At 41.7% G+C, this 20,424-nt stretch overlaps 2 protein-coding genes across 5 annotated transcripts in view; one reads left to right on the top strand and one right to left on the bottom strand.

The window, feature by feature from the left end:
- The window catches only part of LOC126565670 (thioredoxin-2-like), a 286,777-nt gene that overhangs the window by 174,288 nt on the left and 92,065 nt on the right, over window positions 1-20,424 (bottom strand). The window lies entirely within an intron of this gene.
- LOC126563944 (mucin-5AC) overlaps window positions 1-20,424 on the top strand; it is a 38,010-nt gene that overhangs the window by 17,052 nt on the left and 534 nt on the right. For 2 of the 4 annotated variants that reach the window (XM_050220807.1, XM_050220806.1), the window contains exons 2-8: window positions 9,093-9,240; window positions 9,323-9,486; window positions 9,569-9,783; window positions 9,864-10,114; window positions 10,200-10,282; window positions 14,072-15,811; window positions 17,200-17,487. In XM_050220807.1, coding sequence (XP_050076764.1) covers window positions 9,093-9,240; window positions 9,323-9,486; window positions 9,569-9,783; window positions 9,864-10,114; window positions 10,200-10,282; window positions 14,072-15,811; window positions 17,200-17,487 — 2,889 coding nt within the window. The remainder of the gene's footprint in view (window positions 1-9,092; window positions 9,241-9,322; window positions 9,487-9,568; window positions 9,784-9,863; window positions 10,115-10,199; window positions 10,283-14,071; window positions 15,812-17,199; window positions 17,488-20,424) is intronic. The other 2 variants (XM_050220809.1, XM_050220808.1) reach the window with 1 other exon arrangement.

Here is a 20,424-nt window from a genome sequence, read left to right as displayed (position 1 = left end):
TTTGGCAAATGTCAAGCGATTCCAAAGATAATTGCCGAAAGGCTTCAGAATGATAAGTCTTATAGGATTGACCAGTTGAGAAGGATAATTTAGAGGACTTTTTATGTACAGTTTTAATAGATTAGTTCAAAAGAAATATCAAACAACTAGATTGAAACTCCCCAAACATCTCTTATTTTAAAACTATTTTCTTTTTCTACCTGATTATGAATCTTTTGTTTAATTTTATTTTCTCAGTACAGGACAACTGTCTATGTTGAGCCAAGAAATGCAATAAATTATGACTAAAATAAATCTAAATTATTTTATTGTTACCTGAGCTCTCTGAGCAGCGGATAGACTAGTCGACTCCAGTCCAGTAACGTCGTCACGATTTCATTCCAAAACATCCACTGCCAATTCACGTGATAAATCCGACGATCTCCCACCAGCAACGAGCACACAAGCAGTACCTTTTGACCCTCGTCAGCGTCTGCTCTGGTCACGGTCTTCCCCTTGGTTGTATCGTAACTACTACGGTGCTGTAACTACGCTTAAAACTAGCCTAGTACCACAAAACACCACAAGGCCGTCGGTTCCGGTCAACGGTAGAAACAATACTACTGGCAGCCTTCGTAGTCACACCGTTTTGCATCACTAAGCGAGCGCACCTCGCGCGACCGTTTCGAAAGAGATGGCCGTTGTTTAGCCATTTAAGATGGTCGATTTGATGAACTTCATGGCAGTGACGATGCGGTGGACGAAGCTTTGAGCAGGAGTAGTTTTTGCACCTCGGAAGGTGTGGGGAGGGGGGAGGGATCGGATTTTTGAAGAACGTTTCAAGTTCGTACCCCACCATGCAGTCGAGAGTTTGAAAAAGTATCGTGTACATCCGGGAAGGCTTAATGCACCACGCATCCAAGTTCAATGTTGTTTGGTCGCGTGACAGAGTAAGAAGCAGGGAGCATAGGAATATAAAAAATATGCAAATATGAGAAACCATGTATCACGTGGGGATGATGGTCAACGGCGCAACTTGAACTTCGATGGACTGTTGGTGTGCTGAACTCCGGGGCTTTGGGTGATGGTTTTGATTTATAACTAAATCAGTTGAAAGTGTAAAGTTATTCGAATCCTGTAAGAAGTTTGAAGAATACTTTTAATTCCTTTATTCTTCACAATCGATCCAACAAAAGATCGGTCATTGATCGGTGGGATGATGCCGCCTCTTGAATCGTTGCCATTGGCGAGCTGCTAGAAATCCTCGGTAGTAGGTCTCGCGCCACATCGCCACGCAACTATTCCTGTTATCTATTTTTATTCTAGGCCGCTCAGTGCCATCGGAATGCACGATAAACAAACACAAAAGAAAGGAGTTCCTCTTCGCTTTCCGATGCATCAGATGAGTCTGGTATGCAGTCGCAATTGCACTTATCACCTCTGATCTTTCAGTAGCAAGCTACGATGAGTCACCAGTTTGAGGAACAAACGGCAAGCTGTACTTGGTAAGCCTGATGGCGCGAAAGCATTTAGCATCACCAGAAAGCCGCGTCAATCGCGTAAGACTCTTTTCTTAACTCGATGACACTGCTCTCCTACTCGTGACTGTGTTTGCTTGCTGGCCGATCGTTAGGCGACGTTCCGGACCAACATTTCCGATTCGATGGCTGTGTTTGTTTCCTCTGTATTTAATTATTTGCTCGCGGCTGGTGCTGCTGCCGCTGCTGCACCTTTGTATCTGTGGGAGGCTAGGTTTGAAAGTTTTGTGTAGGGGTAGAATGGGATGCATTAGCACGAAATTGAATTATATTTCAATAATAAAGCAGCTTCCCACCGTTCACGTGTATTGCACCACTTCCTACTGGTGCTTGGGAGAATTTTTAGTATTTTTTCCTACATTATTAGAACGTTCCGGCAGCAAACCGTCACAATAATGCATTCTAAACGATGATTTAATGATATTTTGAGCTTTTGTCGTGTTCGTTGTAAACCTGCGAAACCTATCCCTCTAGAGAGACTCGGCTAGTGCCATAAAACATCGATTAGTGACGTCATTCATTAGCAAAAAACTTCTTCTTTTTGCGAGATCGATGGCGTGCGAAACTTCATCACACTCTCTGAGGGGGGGATCATGGCTGGGGATGGAGATAGCACGTTAGGGACTTGCTATTACTTTCGAGTTGCTTCGTACACGTATCCCCAAATGTGGGAGTCTAACTTTTCACATTAATTAAGTTGGGCAGAAAAACTTTACCTAATCGCTCAAAGATGAAGGACGTTTATTGTTAGGTTATGTTGGATGTCTTAAAATGTGATGGACTATTAATGAATTGCAATGTATTCATGTATTAAACTTTTGTAAAACAATTGTTTGAATGTATCCTATTGAAGTACATTAAAATTTTTAGAGTTTTAGCTTTTTATTACAATAAATACATGGTATTGTTGAACTAAAAGAACTAATTCTAACAAAAAATAGTAGCAAGTTCAGCACCTAAGTTGGGAAATTTTTTTCATGGCTGCGAATCTTCGACGACGATCTTCGACGTAAAACCCAGTCAATCTGTCGGTTTTGTCATAAAAGATTATGACATAATTATACTCTTTATTCTTCAATAGCCACCAATTTCTTAATAGTTTTAATTTTCGGTTTTTTGTTTTCTTAAAGTGGGCTTCAAAGGGGAAAAGGTTTGAAGTTTGAGAATCTGTGTCGACTAAATAACGAAATAAAACAGCGGAAACAAATTAAAATCTTATCATGTAAAGGTTTGAAAGTAAAGAGCCTTTGGTTGTATTCACAGCGGGTATGGTGACGTGGTAGACACTGAGGATCGCAGATTCCAAAGTTGCGAGAGAGGGCATAAAAAGGGACTAAGGATAGGAGAGTAGGAGCGTCGGTGTTACCTAAAATAAGGCCATGGTTTGACATGGCCAGGCGCAATTAAATCTCTTTCCAGGAAACTCAGTCTAAGGCTGCTTTCTTCCATCCATGGCTGCATCCGATCCCCTACAGGTTGGACTCCACTTGATCCAATCAACAAGCTCGCCGGTGATTTAAATATGAACCAATCCCTTCTTACGAAAAAATGTGTTCGAAGGGCTCGAATTTGATAAATACTTTAGAAAAGTTTTTCTAAAGCAAACTTTAGAAAAATCTTTACAAAAGTTTTTTTTAATTCGTTCTTATGAAAATTTATTTATGTAATCCCGAACACGCTTTATGCTCTAATGTACGAACAAACACATTGCGTGACACTCTAACACACGCTAAAGCGTTCGAACCAATTATTGTTCGGTTCGGTAAGCTTTTGTGGTTTAGCTACTCCAGTCCTGGGAGAATGTTGTTGACTTGTGTGTCTATACCCCGGATTCTTAGCCACCACTTACCACACTCTGCTCGATGATCCCGTTCACCGGTGGCAAGGGCCCGGTTTTGTTTGACTGCACACCTTCTTTTCAACGAAATGTCAACTTACAGCAATGATTCAACACATTCACACCGAACCTCGGAAAAACTCACCTTAACCGGACTCACGATTAGACATCACCACCCCAAAACACGCATATGTATTAAATTATGCTGCTCCCCCTCCCACACCCGATTCGATCGTGTGCGTGTCACACAAAAAAAGGGGGAAAAGTCACTGACCGTAGCAAGTGGTAAAGTTCAACAAAGACGCGCACGAAGGGCGCTATTACAGGTCGTTGGGGGTGTTTTTTGTTCGACTCTATTTTTTTTTTTTTTGGTGTTTTGTTTTGCTTTCTGTAGCTTGTTATTTGTTTGCCCTTTATCGTTTGGATGCCATAAAATTGAGCTTCTCTCAGTGAAACAAGGGCAACTCCCGGATTGCTGTTGACGAAAATTTATTCGATTTTCATATCGACATAGTGTTGGCCAATTATAAGTTGGGGCTTTTGTGTGCGCGTGCAAGATCCTTCTACGTTTTGTTTGTCCTTTCGGCTCATTGTTAGAGGCTACGTTTCGATGACATTTGCCGCGTAAGAATTGGTTCGATGCCTGGGTGATTTATGGAGGTGTTTGTCGTTTATTCGCATCGCTGTTCATGTTGTATTTTTTCCACCATTTATTATTTGATGAGTTCGGATGCGCCATGGTAATGGTACAAATGTGCAGATAGGAGTTTATTAGTATTTACATGACACCAATTTCAGATCGACATTTTTTCCACGGAAAAGCGTGTGGGATGTTGGCTGCAAATAAATCACGACCCCCCGGTGAACAAATGTTGCCGTTCGCACACGCACACAAAAGGTCATAGGTTGTCGCTTTTCACTGCTGCTCCAAGCTAATTTCGATTCAGGGTGGTTGGTACAAGGCACGGAAGATTGATGGTTGTGAAAAGGTTTGAGGTTTTGTTTTGTACACGCTTGCGCCTACCGAGACTTGCCCTGGACCGGCAGTACAATCGAAACGGAAGTGACAAATTGAGCCAAACGGATGAATGAATAAACGCACGTGCCCTTGCACATTAATTAATGCATGCCCCATTATGACATCGGAGCTCTTTTTCTCCCGCCCGCCCCGGCCAACATAACCTTTGCCAATGGTAGACTGGAGCATGGGTGCAACTTGGTGTATTGCACGCTCCATTTCTAATTTCCTTCCGCCACCCAACCGGCATACCATTACATTTCTGGCCATTGGTGAGTCGATGAAATGTAAGTCAATCAAAAGGAATTAAATATATACTACCGCACGATAGCTGCACACATGACCGCGCACACTAGTTTTTTTGTTATTTCTTTCGTCTTTTCCGATGTTACAGAGCTGATAACAGACAAGGGGGCTTAGGCTAGGGTAAAAATAATTGTTAAACAGTAATAACTAAACCTTTTTTTGACTTGACGTACGTTCCCTTCCTCGATTCGTGCGGAATTGCTTTGCGTGTCACGTTCACGGTTGGCAGAGTTTCGAACCGATGATCCGGAATGGTTGAGGTTTTATTTTTGCGTAAAAGGATTAAGTTGTACGGTATGAAAATTTCACTTTCTTACTGATAGACGGCGTAAATTAGTGGAGCGAAACAATCCTCACTTTTTTTGTTGGTTTGGCTTACATTAAATTAAATAATGCTCTATGTAAATAATACGAAGTTCTGTTCAATTTTACTGCATGTTTTGATTACCAATAATTTGCACCTGTTGAAGATTGCAACATTCACCTGAATATAGGAACACTGTTTCTACCATACCGCTCAAATTGATAGAGCTGTTGAAATTTCATTCCGCAAACAATAGATTAAAGAAATGAGATTGTTTTATAATTAAAATTTAGCTGCTGACTATGCGGTGGCGTGCCGTACTCAATAATAAATAAATGAAATGAGCTGTAGACACCTGTATTGTCAAATTTGAGTTAAACATTTTGCCAAAATAACATTAAAATAGTGTAGTTAAATAGCTTAAATATCTTCATCCAGAGCAATCATAATTAGAAACATCAATTAAAGCCTCGAAAATAAGTGCCAATGATGCACCGTTCTATCTGTGTTTGGTTGGTTGGATTTATATTATCCACTGCTATGTATATTTCTGGCCTAATAATAAATATTTAATATTTGTCGTCAAAAAGTGTTTTATTATTTTTCAAAGTATTCTCCAGCACGGTAATACACTTTTGAATGTGCTCAAACCAATTGTCGAAACACTTTTTTTCACTGTGATTGAGTTACCTCAAAAACGTGGTTTTTTAACGCTTCAACAGCATCTTCTGGGGGGAAAAATCGTAGGTCAAGCATTTTTTTATCGACAGGGCTATAAGGCTATAGCCAATGTGTGAGAGCTCGCATTGTAATGGTCATGGTGGTTCGTTTTTCAAATTTCTTCGAAGAAATTCTGGCGAACGAATTATGGTGCCATTCACTAATTGATCGTCTTACGTTCTTCACGTGGGACAGTCGTCACATGATCAGTTTTGCCGAAGAAACAGGCGACAATTTACTTCGAAGTGCTTCTTCCACGGATAACTTTCGTTGAATTTGCCTCGAGGTTGAAAACCCTCACCGTCGATTGTTGTTTTGTTTCGGGCTCATACGCATAGATCCATGATTCGTCACCTGTGACGATCTTATAAACATCTTTTAAAGCACCATGACCGTATTTTTGCAATATTTCCTTGCACCAATCGACACGAGCCTTTTTTGTTAAGCGATTGTCGACTTGCGCGGGATCCAACGACAACAAATTTTTTTTACGGTCAGGTGTTTGTGCAAAATAATGTTTATGCTGGTAGAAGAAATGCCCAAAGATGCTTCTATCTCGCCGTATGTCACATGACAATCTTGTGCAATTAGATCTCGAACGGCATCAATGTTCTCATGCATAACGGCCGTTTTTGGACGATTTTCTCGGAATTCGTCATTGATTAAATTCATTACACCAGTTCATTACGCCATACAAAGATTTGAGTTCTTCAAAGTAATCTTGTCTTGATAGTCCACGTCGAAAGTTGTGAAAAATGATCGCACGATACATTTTCAATCCCTCCCATAGTAGTCTCAAAATGCCGGTGCAAAAAACCTTCGCGTGAATGCGGACCTCTGGAACCTCGAAATGTTTATTTGGGATGAAAAGATGCTGCAGAACGTCGAAGAACTCAGCTGATCAATTCGAACACTGTGCCCTTGTTTGCAGTAAGCTAAGAAACAAAACAAAGAGTTTCCCAACAGAAAAAAAAGGAAGTCCTTATATCGCAACAATACCTTTCTGATTTTATTCAGCCTCCTCAGGGTTTGTAGCCTCCGTTATTCCGCGAACCTTGCGTTTCTTGTACGGTTTGTATCCCATGTTCTTTATTTCGGTTCGAACGATCCATTTTTCGACGATTCCGCTTCCTAACCACCTTGATGACAGCTACTTCCATTCTAATCCTAGGACAGTGCTTCTATCGAATTAGTTTGTGTTTTTCGTATTCTTCCTTGTCCTTTGTTTGGTCTGGACGCTGAACATTGATCTTAATTGATGTAGTTTATCGGTCTTGTTTTAGGCTTGCGTTGCGGTGCAAAAGCATGACAAACTCGTGCCATTTTGCAAATTTAGGTTGCTTTTTCACGCATTACATGGTTTAGTTTAATCAACCATTGTCTATTTCATTTTGTTTCAACTGTCGGACGCAACTCTTGTGTCCCAAATGACGAGTAATGCGACTTAAACATGATGGTTTCCACACAGAATATTACAAAACCTTTCCAGACCTGTTTTTCTTTTTCTACTTTGCAAGTCCCCAGAGCATGGTTTTCTCAAACCGATTGTTTGCCCCAAAATTAAAGATGAAATACTGGTCTTGTACTGAGATATCTGCTGCTGTATATTTTACTTTTATCTAAAAAAATCTAAAGTATAAATTTCATATTTTCTTTAATTTAAAAAATCCAATTATTATCTGTATTTCATGTTTTTCTTTCATTTCCATATCAAATGTAAAATTTTAAATTATCACGTACACCATCAACCCGGAGTAGCATTAAACAATTTGCAGCAATTTCCTCTCACAGTTCTGTGTGCTTTGACTCTGATTTACTATTATCTTCCATGTTCAACACACTCACCGCTTGCGGGAGTTGGGGGCTGGACTGACTGACTGGCAAATGTGTACCACGGGCGGGTGGATTGCTTTTGTTCGGCTTCCCATGACGGCGGCACAAACCTCGATAATGTTCAAACTAATTGCATTCTCGCTACCGTCCAGACAGACACGCCGGCGGGTGCGCGAACCGCGGAGAGCATTCAATTGACATCCCCTTTGCCGCGGGAGGGGGGGGGGGAAGGGGGGGCTTGGTGAATGGTTCGCCATCCCCGAACATCCCAAGTTTTTTGTCATTTTATACAGCCATTCGATGGAAATAGAATTTAGCCATTTATAGTTTATTTTATTTTCTATCTGTCTCTCTGTGTCTCTCGCTCAATTCGATGATTTCATTTGGTAATGCATGGTGCTGCTGGATATCAACCTAACCATACCATGCCCTCGGCCATGGTCACTTGCACACACACACACACATTGTTCCCGAACGCGATCAATAATGTGTTTCGAAACGATAAAAAGGTGTCCCGGGCGCAGCACCACGTTCAAGGTTGTACGGTTATTGCAGCGGCTTGTTGCATTGAGGCCAGTGTCTCGGTGCAATAGCCCGAACGCTTGACAGTCGTGCGTCACACGTGTGCTGTAGGTCGCCAAAGCAACAGCGAACTAAAATTCCATCAACTGCATGTGTGCCCCATTAGTAGGTGTACCGGTGAAGTGTGTTACATTTCCCAAGCGCGCCGGTCCATCTTATCGGTCAAATTTTTGTTGTTTATTTTTGTCCCACCGCAAGCACTGGGTGTAATGTTTCCGCCTGTCAAGTTGCCGCCGATGTGTTATCAGCCTGTTTTCACAGTACTGTTTTGTTTGTGTTTTTTTGCGTAGGTTGGTATGGTAAATGATAAAAGGAAGAAACATTTCGTGTACTTCCTTCCTTCTTGTGGGTTGACGACGTGACAGAGCAAATGAGAACCTTGTCCTTGCACGCCACGGCACGAAGTGGGTCGTCTTTATCTCGATTCACATCAGCTACGAGAAGGACAATGTTTTTTTGCAAACGGGGCAAAAGTTAGTGCTTTTCAATGTTTTTAATGCAAATTTATTGTACATGTAGGGTTGTTACATTGTTGCGTCTTATTCTGCACATCCGTCAACTTTACAATGTAACATATTTGTTTAAAATTTGAAAATATCAATATTTTTGAATTAAGAATATTTGCGCCTATTTTTAGGCAACACGCATGACAAGAACTAAATACATAAGGGTCTTATCAATGTTATTATAACCTAAAAAAATAGAAAATTACCAAAAGAATCAAACAACACGTCTCTGTTGACACGTCTCTGTTGACAGAAGATACAAACATTTAATTGAAAACATTTAAATCCATTAGCGATCGTGCAATCTAACTTGTTCTGGATCATGTTTGTACAAATCGTTTTTTTTTGCCAGTGTAAAGCTGTTGACAGCACGACGACTATCAAATACCAAATAAGCTCAATCTAATCCAATTTTGTAAAACTAATCCAATGTCTCGCTCTCTTTTCTCCATCCTCTCTTTCCACGTAGGGAGGAAGTGAAAAACCACACCGTAAAGTGGGGTCAAAAGTTCGAGTTTCCCTGCAAAATGACGTCGAACGCGTCGACGGGCGTGCTTGACCCCTGCACCGTACGGATATCGGTGCGCAAAGAGATTAAGGGTGGCAGGAGTTACCAGGTACGTCTAACGCCACGTTGCGTTTCTATTCGATTTTAATTATTAACGTCCCCGTGCCGTGTTTGTGTCTATAACGTTACAGAAACTAGGATTTACGGATCTGAACCTGGCCGAGTTTGCCGGTTCCGGTCTAACGTCGCGCAAGTGTTTACTGGAGGGATATGACGCACGCCACCGGCAGGACAACTCCATGCTGAACGTGTCGTTACGTATGCACATGATTCAGGGTGATATATTGTTTAAAGTGTAAGTATTACGCGGTACAGCCTTACCTGTCTTCGAGCGTCTAATTGGGTGGGGGTGTTTTCTGCCTCTTTTGTCCTTCCAGTCCTTCTCCCAGTCCGAAATCGAAGACTGCCCTCCCACAGGACAACCTCGGACTACAGCCCACCGATCCGGCAATGGCGACGGTCGGTCCCGTCGTTACACCCGTCGTAACGCGCGTTTCTACCAAAGACGAACCATCCGCCGCATCCGTCGCGTCCGGGTTCGATTCGCTGCAGAAGAAGAAACCCACTACACAGGGACTTCCGACGACGATAGGTAGCTTTTGGCATTAGTCAGCCTAATGCAACTAAAGCGAAACAATGCACTAACATGTTTCATTTTCCGTTGACTTTCAGAACACCAACAGTCGATCGATCTGGACCCGCAGTCATTTATCATTACCGATTCCGGTATTTCCGAATCTTCCGAACCGCCATCGTCCCTGCTGGACTTCCAGTCGAATCTATCCCTTGTCGCATCGTTACCGATCAGTGTCGGTGTGCCGCAGAGTGGCAATGTGCCCGGCAGTCAAGTGTTGCCGACCGTTGGTACCGTGCCCGGTGCAATCGAATTAGGTCATTCGCGCAACTCGAGCAATACTAGTCAAGTAAGTGGGGTTCGATTTAAATATTTCCCTTTTTGTTTTCTGAGTGCCGTTTATTAATTGACCTTCAACACCCTTTTTTCTCCAGATGTCCAAAGGCTCCGGTTACAGCAGCTTCTCCCACAGTCAACACTCGAGGCAAAGCTCCGAGGGAGATTCCGGTCATCAGAGGTAAGCGACGGTTCCAACTTTATTTTTTTCAAATCCCTTGAAATTACTATATATCAGTACGATTTGTTTACTTAATTTCTCTGGTTTCCATGTGTACCGTTAGTAGTTTACACTTTTACGTTGTCGAGGTGTGCAATCAGAACTTTAGAAGAAAAAAATAATGTCCGTAGCTCATTTGGTTTTTTATTTTCGTTAGCCTTACTTCGTCCATAAGTTGTGTTAGTTTCCCTTTTTTAAAATCCCGCTTACGATGACGTTCCCTTTTGATGATCTTTTTCTTTTGTTACGGGAAGAATATTTTTGAAACCTTGTTATCTTTCATTTTTAAATAACTTAAATTACTTGAATTTTCAACCCGAAACGAAACGAAGTATTTCTTTGTGTCGATTTTACAAAACCCTTTCTCTTATTATAGAGCCAGATCTGAATATTTTTTGGGAAACCTTTTCTGATTATGAAATATATTTGATGTTGATTACTTTTTTCCACATTGCTTCTTATGTGATCTTGAAAATGTTTAAAATAATTTAATTCTACATCAACATCATTGAGTGTGTATTATTCGTTTCTCGATGGCAATAAACGTTAGTCGTTTTCGTTGTGCATATTTCTTTCGGAATTTCAAATCGATGGACGGTGTTTTCTATTTTCCCTCCCGTTGACTGTATATCTGTTGTATTCCAACCACTGTTATCAAACCTTCCGACTGTCCGACAAGTAACTTTAACCACTCTTACACTACCTCTCACCTACTAACAACACAAAATGGCTGCATTAAACTGAACTAACGTTTCTATTTACACATAGTTTTCCGAATCCTAACAATGTATTATTATTTCAACTCATTTAAACCACCCAGTAGCGAATGTGACTAACACGAGATCGAACCTGGCTAGTGAAGCAAATTATCACACCACCACACCACGGTGCTGTTTGTGTAAACTTTAATAATCTTTGTGGATTTCCGACATGACGCCTACCTCACACGACATGCCATGCGAATCACAGCTGAGCTATCTCGAATGATGCACGTGTGTTTGTGCTAACCTTTTGTTCAGCCACGATATTCTGCGAAGTACATATGTAAATGCAGTCATGCGGCAATGAGGGAATCTGTCGGGCTGTCATTGAAATTTCTGCCCGAATAGTTCCAAATAATGCTGCCGGTGCGCTTGTTCACGGATGTGCGATGTAGCGTTATTTATAGAATATCTGGCTCTTTTCTCCGGAATTATTGATTCGAGCATTGGAAGTGTAGGAGACGGAGAGCATGATTTTTTAAAACTCGATAAGTCTACCGGATCTGTGCAGCCGCCATACTAGGGCACAAGTGTAGCATAATTCCATGGAAGCAATTGTAATTTATTTAAACCATTTTAGGCACGGCAAGAATTCCGTTGTTTTGGTGAGTTAAATGGAATTCATTATAAACTTTTCAAAATTAATTGGTCTACGATTTTCCACGAATTAGTTCAAGGGAAACTTTTCGGAACAACTTTTAATCAAATATAAGCCATTCCTTTTATACCTTCTTCTATAAGTTGTGTGGCAGCTGCAATCAGATTTTTCCTTCCTTCGTTGCATATCTATCTTGTAGGAGGATACAAAAACCAAAAAAAAAAATGGTGTGCAATTTAATATCCAAACCCGGGTCACTTTATGGACTGTGCGTGATTTTTCACCAGATCCGTTGTCTCTTTTGCAAGCGTGTGCTTAGCTGCTTAGCATGCAAGCGCAAGAAATAGCTCTAACGAGCTGCCGAATCATAAAAATAATATAGAATCGTGATAACCGTGTAGCTCGCCCCGGACCAACGGCAAAACGAAGTCGGGTCAGGTCGTCCGAATCAAGCACAGTATGAATTTCAATTTAATGGTCAATCCCGGACAGAGGGAAGCGTTCCGATAAGAGATCGTTATTCATATTAATGGTTGAATCTTTGCAAAGAAAGGTTTTTTTTGCTGTTTGCTTGGAATCCTGTTAAAAAAACTTCAAAAATAAATTACTTTTGTTTGTGCAACCATATCTTAGAGACTTTTTGTAGATTTCTTAAGTCTTGAAGGTTCTTTTAAGATATAACTCCCAAGACAAAAATTAAAAGACATACTAATAAAGGGTTTGATAAGGCATATCGCTCCATAACCGTTCCCAAAAGAACAATTTTAGTGTATTTATGACCTCTTTTTTCCTTTTTTTATACCCTCCTTCTAATGCTAATGCTTCACGCTATGGTAATTTTGATCTTTACCGATAAGCTTAAGGGGATTTCGGTTACGGTCACAGCATTGGTCTTTGTGCCGATTAGCTCAGGCGAACATGCTCTTGATTATGTACGCTTTCGAGCGTGTCGTTCACCTTTTGATGTGGGTAAATTTTAAAGGTGTATTATGTGTGTGCAAAACTGTGAAATAAAGCTAGACACATTGCTTCAAGCATTACGAGCGGTGGTCAGTATAGACGCACGTCTCTTGGAATGAAACTTTATGTGAAATGAACCACACTTTAATATTGCTTACGGGAATGCATATCTCATTAAGCGTGTTCATCTTCTCCGCCATGTTAGAACAAATATCTTCGATCGATAAAAAGCCGATTTATTTAAATTGTAAATAAGTAATTTAATAAGAAGCATGCTATAAAGAAGGAATCAAATAGCACGCTCTTTGCTCGGTGTAATGAGAATGAACCAATAATGTTTCACTTTTGTACGAAACTTAGTTAGCTTGCCTTCAAAACAGATGTAACTCGTGCTTCTGGTCTATTTAAAGCAAAAGCTTGCCATTAACTAGAAGCAAACACAAAGAACGTTCATTAAATTAACCAAGCTTTCATCATAACTGATCCTTACGCTCTAGCTCTGTGTTTAATCCCGGGGTACGAGTGGTTGAAACACGCTTCAAACGCGTTTTTCAGTGTGTCCGTGTGCGATCCTTTTTACATTAAAATATCTCAAGGACCTTTCTATAAGAAAGACCCCTTCACCAGCCCCGTCAGCTTCTTGTCGATATCTCATTTCATTAGCGGCAAGGCGCTCTGGCAGCTATCGTAATACTTCCTGATAGCTTCTCTTCTCTATCTCTTTCGCTTGTTCGCTATACTTTTCTTCTCACCACGTGTCATATAGATCTGTATTAGACGCCATCTTTAGATGATGCCTCCCGGCCAGGAGTCGCTTTCTCTCTCTTTCTTCGCGCCTCTTCTTGGCTTGGCTAGCTCCTCATTAGGCGTTTCTGTGTGTGCGCTCTCCTTAATTCTCTAGTTCTAGTCCTTTTGATTCTAATCCATCCGCCCCAGCAACATCAGCCAAGCGTTTTTCGTAGAGATAGAGAATATAGTTCTTAGTTTTGTGTTGTTTATTAGACATTGCGCTATGTTCCCGTTTTTTATTTCTTTTTTTTTCTCTCTTTCTTTTCTTCCTTTCCCTGTTCCCGGTACCCTTTTACCCCAATTTGTTTCCCTGCCTGTTCCTGTTTTGTTCCATTTCTTCTTATTTTATTTTTGCGTTTGCGGCGCCGATTGCGCGCGATGTTGTGGAAAATGTACACGTGTGTAACGTACATCTTTCACTCGTACCCTGCTGTTGGTTGTTGGGTTTCCAAAAAAAACCTGTTTACATATATACACACACAAATACCTAAACACCAATAATGATGCATTTCGATGCGTCTTTTGGGGGGTGGGGGGTTAAATCGACAAAAAAACTGTGGACAATAATTTAAAAACACCCACCGACAACAACACCACTTGCCACTACAATACAACACGAACGCAACAACAACAACAACAAAGGTTCCGTCCGGCGACGGCAACGGTTTACCATGGCAAACCGGGCACGGTGCTACCGGTGGTGCCGGCCACCAGCTCCACAACCACCACGACTAGTAGTAGTACCGCACAGGCTTCTTTAGTTAACGGTGGCGTAAGCCGTTTCGTAACGATCGCTAATAAGAAACTTCTTACCAGCGGCGGCATCAGCAACAGCAGCACGATCAGCACCGTCAGCAATGGGAGCAACGGCAACGGTCGACCCAAGATCCTTAACCCTACCAAGCAGCAGATGATGACCGCGAATCGGTTGCTCATGAAGTTGCGCATACCGCAGAGTCCAACCTCGGACTCGGGCGACGATGTGTTTGTCACGCCGGACGTGACGGTACTGTCGGAGGATGAGGGCGGTGGAAGCGACGATCGTACGGAGTCGGGTGTGGAGGAGTTCGGTACACCGACGTCCGAGATACCGCTCGCGAAGTTGATCAAGATCAAGAGCATGAACAACTTGGCCGTCCCGAAGGGTGCTATGTTCTCGGATGAAGAGATGGACCAACCGGACGGTTACATCCTGCCGGACCTTATTGATGAGCATCATCTTACGCCCGGGATGAATCTGAGCCGTATGAAATCGCTTGGCAATCTGTCGGCATACGAGCGAGAATTCGGTCATACGCCGGTTGATTTGCTACAGTCGAAGCGGGACTTCGAAACGCGAAGGTTCAGCTTTGCGAAAATGCGCTCCCTAACCGATCTAACTGCTGGTGATGAATCGGATGATGTGTTGGTGCGTCGCCGACGGCAGCTGGAGGCGGAAGAGAAGAGTTCCTCGGATGAATCGAAGCCTCCGTCTTCGTGTCAGTTGTCCCCTCCTAGCATTGCTGGTGGAGTTGAGCTTGCGAATCGCTTCCTACCGTTCCAGATGCGCAGCTCATTCCACAGCGGCGTGTATCGGAAGCGATCGGGAATAGGTTACACACGGTACATCGGTAATGATGATGATCCGGCGACAACAACTTCATCCAATGGTGGTCCAACGCTTGGCGGTACCAATCTAACGAAAATTAACTCGCTCAGCACGATCCCGACAGTGCTGGCCGCAGAGCGTGTCAATCATGTGCCTTTCCTAACGCCCAACATCGGGCGAAAACGGTTTGCTTCCGCTTCTATGTACACAACAACTAACAACAGTGCAACGAGCAGTCCGGATGAGAACGATCCTGATCCGATTAGGTTAGCCAAATCGAAGACAGGTTCCTCTCCTACCAGTACAGTAGCGAAGGTGATTGCACGCAGCTCCGTTCGGGGTAACAATCCGTTCGAGCGCAACTTCCGCAAAAGTGCTCCTATTAGTGGGGTCGTTGTAGGGCAACCGGAACCAGCATCAACGGGGTTGCGAAGCAGTGGCCTTCTTAAAACTTCCAACTCATCAGGATCCGTTCAACAGTTGCAGCAGGTAGGTGGATTTTTCCGCCAGTCCGACAGCAACTTCTACAACATCGTACGCAACTATCCGATTGGCAAGTCTTCCTCCGCCAATCTGGAGTCGCTCAAACATCGCTCTTCCTACAACAACTTCCCGCTGAGTCTAAAGCCTCAGCAACATCCGCAGCAACAACAACAACCCCATCAAAAGCTGTCGAAAGGAGCCGGTGATCCGAAGGGCATTGTACCTTTGGTCGGTGCGAAGTCGGTGGTTGCAACCAACCATCAACCGACGACAACGACAGCAGCAACAGCGGGCAATCGCGTCTACCATAGGTAATAACATTTCTCCTCACTCACTCTCCGTGCTACACGCTCTCAGGGCGATACAGCGTGATACTTTGTGAATAGTGTCGTCTAGTCATCGCAGTCTTACATCGCCTCACATCAAGCCTCAAAACGACTGGGTTGCAAAAAGTGAAACCGGAAACCATTAGACTGTTTCTTCACTTTTGCACACACATACACTCACACACACATTCGCAACCATTCTTCATATCCATAGCTCTGTTTCTGTTTCTTGTTGCTGTTGTACGTACTTGTGCTGTTGCTGACTGTTTCCTGTACAATTGCATAGCGTGTGTACATGGTATTGGAACCGTTCATACAGGCAGTGGACCAGATGTCCATCTCAGGTGACTCAAACTCCTACCGTTTCCAGGTGCAAAAACAAGCTCGAGAACGAGACTTTATACACATCATTTAGAAGTAGTACGAGTAGTGAAAGGATTTCTATACGGAATAAAAGAAATCCAGTCTCTCGTTGATTGCTCGTTATGATTCATTACACACACGAACCATCCATTAGTGCTTTTCATCCTGCATTTGTATGAAACTCACAGGAATATGGGAATTGATGGAGACGCCCAGTTCTTTGTTCTGACGTGAGACACCAGGCGTCTCCATGGTTAGTACATGTTGTAGAAAAAATATCAATTTTCATCGTGTATTGTAGTATAATAGCAGGATCATAGTGTGATTCAAACTACAACGGAGATTTAGTTTTTGTTTAGTTTTCATGAGAAATGATGTAGAGAGATTGAGAGATAGCTGTTATTAGGCAAAGGCAAACACAAGAAATCATCGCAAACACGAAATCATTCACATACATTAGAATGTGATTGTAAGCGTGTATTTTTCATTTAATATGAACGCTTTTACATTTCTTTTTTGTACCTTTACTACCTTCGTTAATAATATGTTTATGTGTGTTCAATGTTTTTGTTTGTGCTACACTTTTATGGCTAACTTATTGGTTTGTGTTTTTAATATTTTTATTTAGTGTTTGTTTTGTGTTAATATACTTTTTTAAACATTTTTTAACTATTAAACTTACACATCAAACATTTAGCATCGGTTTCTTTGGTACGAAAAACCGTTATCGTCGTCGTACTTTTCATACAACGTGTTTGAAAATGTCCACAAACAATCATGCTCACTTTAAACGCAAATTATAGCTTCGAAAAAGTGACAATCATGATGAAATAAAAATTGGAATCCATGCTGATTTTCATTCACTTTCTTTACAATTTTACTTCTTTTGTTCTTTCTTTACTCTCTTCCTCTGTTTCTCTATTTTTCTCTCTCTCTCTCTCTCTCTCTCTCTCTCTATCTTCTGCTACCATTGTCTTTCTTTTTCTTTCTTTCTCTCTCTCGTCGTTTAGATTCCGCTCAGTAGTGCGGGTAGTACTTAAGTTTATCATAAAGGGACAATCGAACCAAACGACAAACGATTGCCATAAGTCTGCCACCAGCAGCAGCTCCACCATCAGCAACCATGCAACCAATGCCAATAGTGGCGGTGGTAGTAACAACGCCACTAGTACACCTACCACTACCATCTTTTGTACTAGTGCTACCACCACCACCACTACTACTACAACTACTACTTGTTGTCCCAATTCTACTTCCACCATTACCACCATCTCGTCTACCAGTGCGACGGTGTTAAAGTAAGCGACTAGTAATTCCATGCTAGCACGTGTTCAATGTGATTTTTCACACACACACACGCACGCCCACAGACACTTATCCTTTCACCCGTGTATGCGCGTGTGTGTTAGTGTTGTTTAAGAGCGATGTTTGTTTTTTGCTGTCGTTTATCGTTGTTTGTTTCCACATTCCACTTTGTTCGTATTCTGAATATTCCGAGCGGCAAAACACAGTAAAGAACAGAATAAAGCTACACTGTGTTTTTTTGTTTGCTGTACACCATCGTGGTTTGTGCTTGTACACCTTTAGTAAGAACGTAGAGCAAACGTATATGTCGCAGGTGCGATAAGTTACACCACACACACACACACACACACACACTCACACTGACCGAGTGAACACACACAGGAACAGATTGGACAAGTGCATCGTTGTCACACCTGATTGTTGTTCCTCTTCCTTCGCTTGCTGTAGATAATGAAGAGTGGTTTGGTAGAATTTTTTCCCTGTACAAGATGGAGTTTGTTTTTTCATTACAAAAAACGCCTTGTCGAATGCTTTGTAATTACACGATCAACGACACAGAAACTTTCGAATTTCGATATTACTGGCGGGAGTCCTGTTGGAGAGGTTTTTTTTTTCACGCACAAGTAGTCAAACAATTATGCTAGTGTAATATACATTTTTGAAAAACACGGAAACTCACACCAAACTTGATAAGAAACGTGAGAACAGCATATCTTTCTTATGAAGCACTTATACTAATTAGTTGCAAAATATTACATTTCAATATTGATTTTTTGAACGTCAATATTGCTTCGGCTCCTCATTAGGGTTTCCACTGACTTTCGGGCCTAATAGTCTTGAATTTAATTATAATAAAAATCGCGAACGTCTCATAAAACGGTTGCCCTTCTTTTTGCATATTCTTCGAGGTTATTGTGAATTCTACTCATCTCACTGGTCGTTTTTATTCAACCAGAAGTCGGATAGATCGAATTACGATTTTTTTAATAATTTTTTTTGTCAAAGTTCTACCCCTTAACATGATCTATTATTGGGTTTCCTTTTCATTTTCCGTTTTCTTTGCTCGTGGTCCAATCCTTATCGTCGTATCAGTTTCCTTCTCCATGACTGGGCTCAATATTCCATTTTTTTTTTGGTAGTCCTATTTTCGTCCCGCTGGATATCGATCCAGCGCAATATCTCGCTTTCCTCATTTTCTCATTTCCTGCTCTATTTACTTCAGTTTCCTGTCCCGTAGATTAGAGTTTTCCTTCTTTTTTTTTAACTTTCTCTCCCTCTTCCCTTCTCTACTCGTTTTCACCCTCCCCCATATCAGGGGTGCCCGCTTGTATTTCCTCTATCTATAATTACACCGTTTATCAACTACTTCCTACTCCCCTTAGGAACATTTGTGGTTTGCACCGGCGCTTGCTGGACGGCAGCACCCGTCAACTAACCTCACTAACGCTAGCGACACCGTCTACTTCCGGCGCCGGCACATCCTCGTCCGGCTCGAGCGCCATCAGTCCATCGTCGACCGGTACGTCGGTCGGTACCGGGGCCGCCGCATGCTGTGGTGGTGGAATTGGTGCCGGACCCGGTCCCGACTGTACGGACAACAACGGGCTGGCATCGGGTGTGGTTGGTTCGCTGCCCGCACCCGGCAGCGGAAGTGGGTCCACCGATCGAACGATAGGAGGCGGGGCGTCCGGGGGTGGTGGCGGCGGTGGTGGAGGAGGAGGAGGAGGAGGACCGTCCGGGGGGACGCCTCTGTGCGTTGCTTCATCATCATCCTCATCCGGGTTCGATAATGCGTCGATGGCACTCAACAATGGCACTAACAACTCATCATCCCTCAATCTACCATCATCGCTTGCGCTCAGACGTCCCAGTGCTAACATGTTTGTGTTTACTTCTTACCTATTTTCAAACTCTATTTTCATCTCTTTTCACTACTCGCTCTGTCTGTGTCTCTTTCTCTGTCGCTCTGTTTGCTCCTTATGTGTATTATTGTCGTTTGCTAATAATTATATGTCGTCTGTTGTTTTGTCAATTGTTTGTTGCTCCTTCTGGTAGGTTGTTGTCATGTTGTAACCGTTATCGTTCTTTGAACAATCGTTACTCTTTTTTCCCTTTCATCGTTAATTTTGTTTGTGAATTGGCCGTTTTAAAAAAAAACACAAATTCTGCTCTCTACTATTGGATTGGCTGCGATTTTTATGATTGGCAACGTTGCAGTGTTCGAAAAAGCATCGAATTTTTTTTATAATATTATTATTTGTGAAAAAATGCTGTCGTTTTATACTTTTCTCAAAAGAAATTGTTTTATTGCATGTTTAAAATGCTTCATTTGGGAATCACTTTTATATAAGTAGCTTGGGTTAATCTTATTAAATGTGCACATTTGCATTGAAGCAACTTGTTTAGTTAAGTTCGTTTCTATGTTTTTTCATATTATATAACGATTCTGTGTGCGTTTGTGTGTGGGTTGTTATAAAATATTTTATGTTGGTTTTATTTATTCCAGTTTGGTTATCATTTTTTCACGCTCTGTAAATAAAAATGAAGCTTCTGCCACTCTCAAATTCGTTTTGTTCTGTAAATTTTGTTTATTTACAAAAAAAAAGTTTGATTTAACAACTTCACTTCCACTAAGTACTAAAATACATTTGTGCTACCACAACCAGTTTGAAGCGTGGTTCCCACTACATTCCAAAGCAGTTAAATAAAAAAAGAAACTAAACTGTTATTGTTATTTGCTTGTTCGGTACAGTTGGCGTTTATTTGTTGTTTCAAAAACCAACAAAAACCTCCCAAAAAAGTGTACAAATAATTCGCTAACTAAATGTTATTACTAATAAATTATTTTTATTCTCTTCTTTTCTTTGCTTTTCCCTTTAAAAATCTTCCCATTTGAAAAATAAAAACAATTGCGTGTTCCGCCTTTTGTT

The sequence above is a fragment of the Anopheles maculipalpis genome, chromosome 3RL, assembly GCF_943734695.1.
Source record: "Anopheles maculipalpis chromosome 3RL, idAnoMacuDA_375_x, whole genome shotgun sequence".
Taxonomy (NCBI): Eukaryota; Metazoa; Arthropoda; class Insecta; order Diptera; family Culicidae; genus Anopheles; species Anopheles maculipalpis.
The sequence above is the reverse complement of the archived record's forward strand: the minus strand, read 5'-3'. Positions and strand labels throughout refer to the sequence as shown.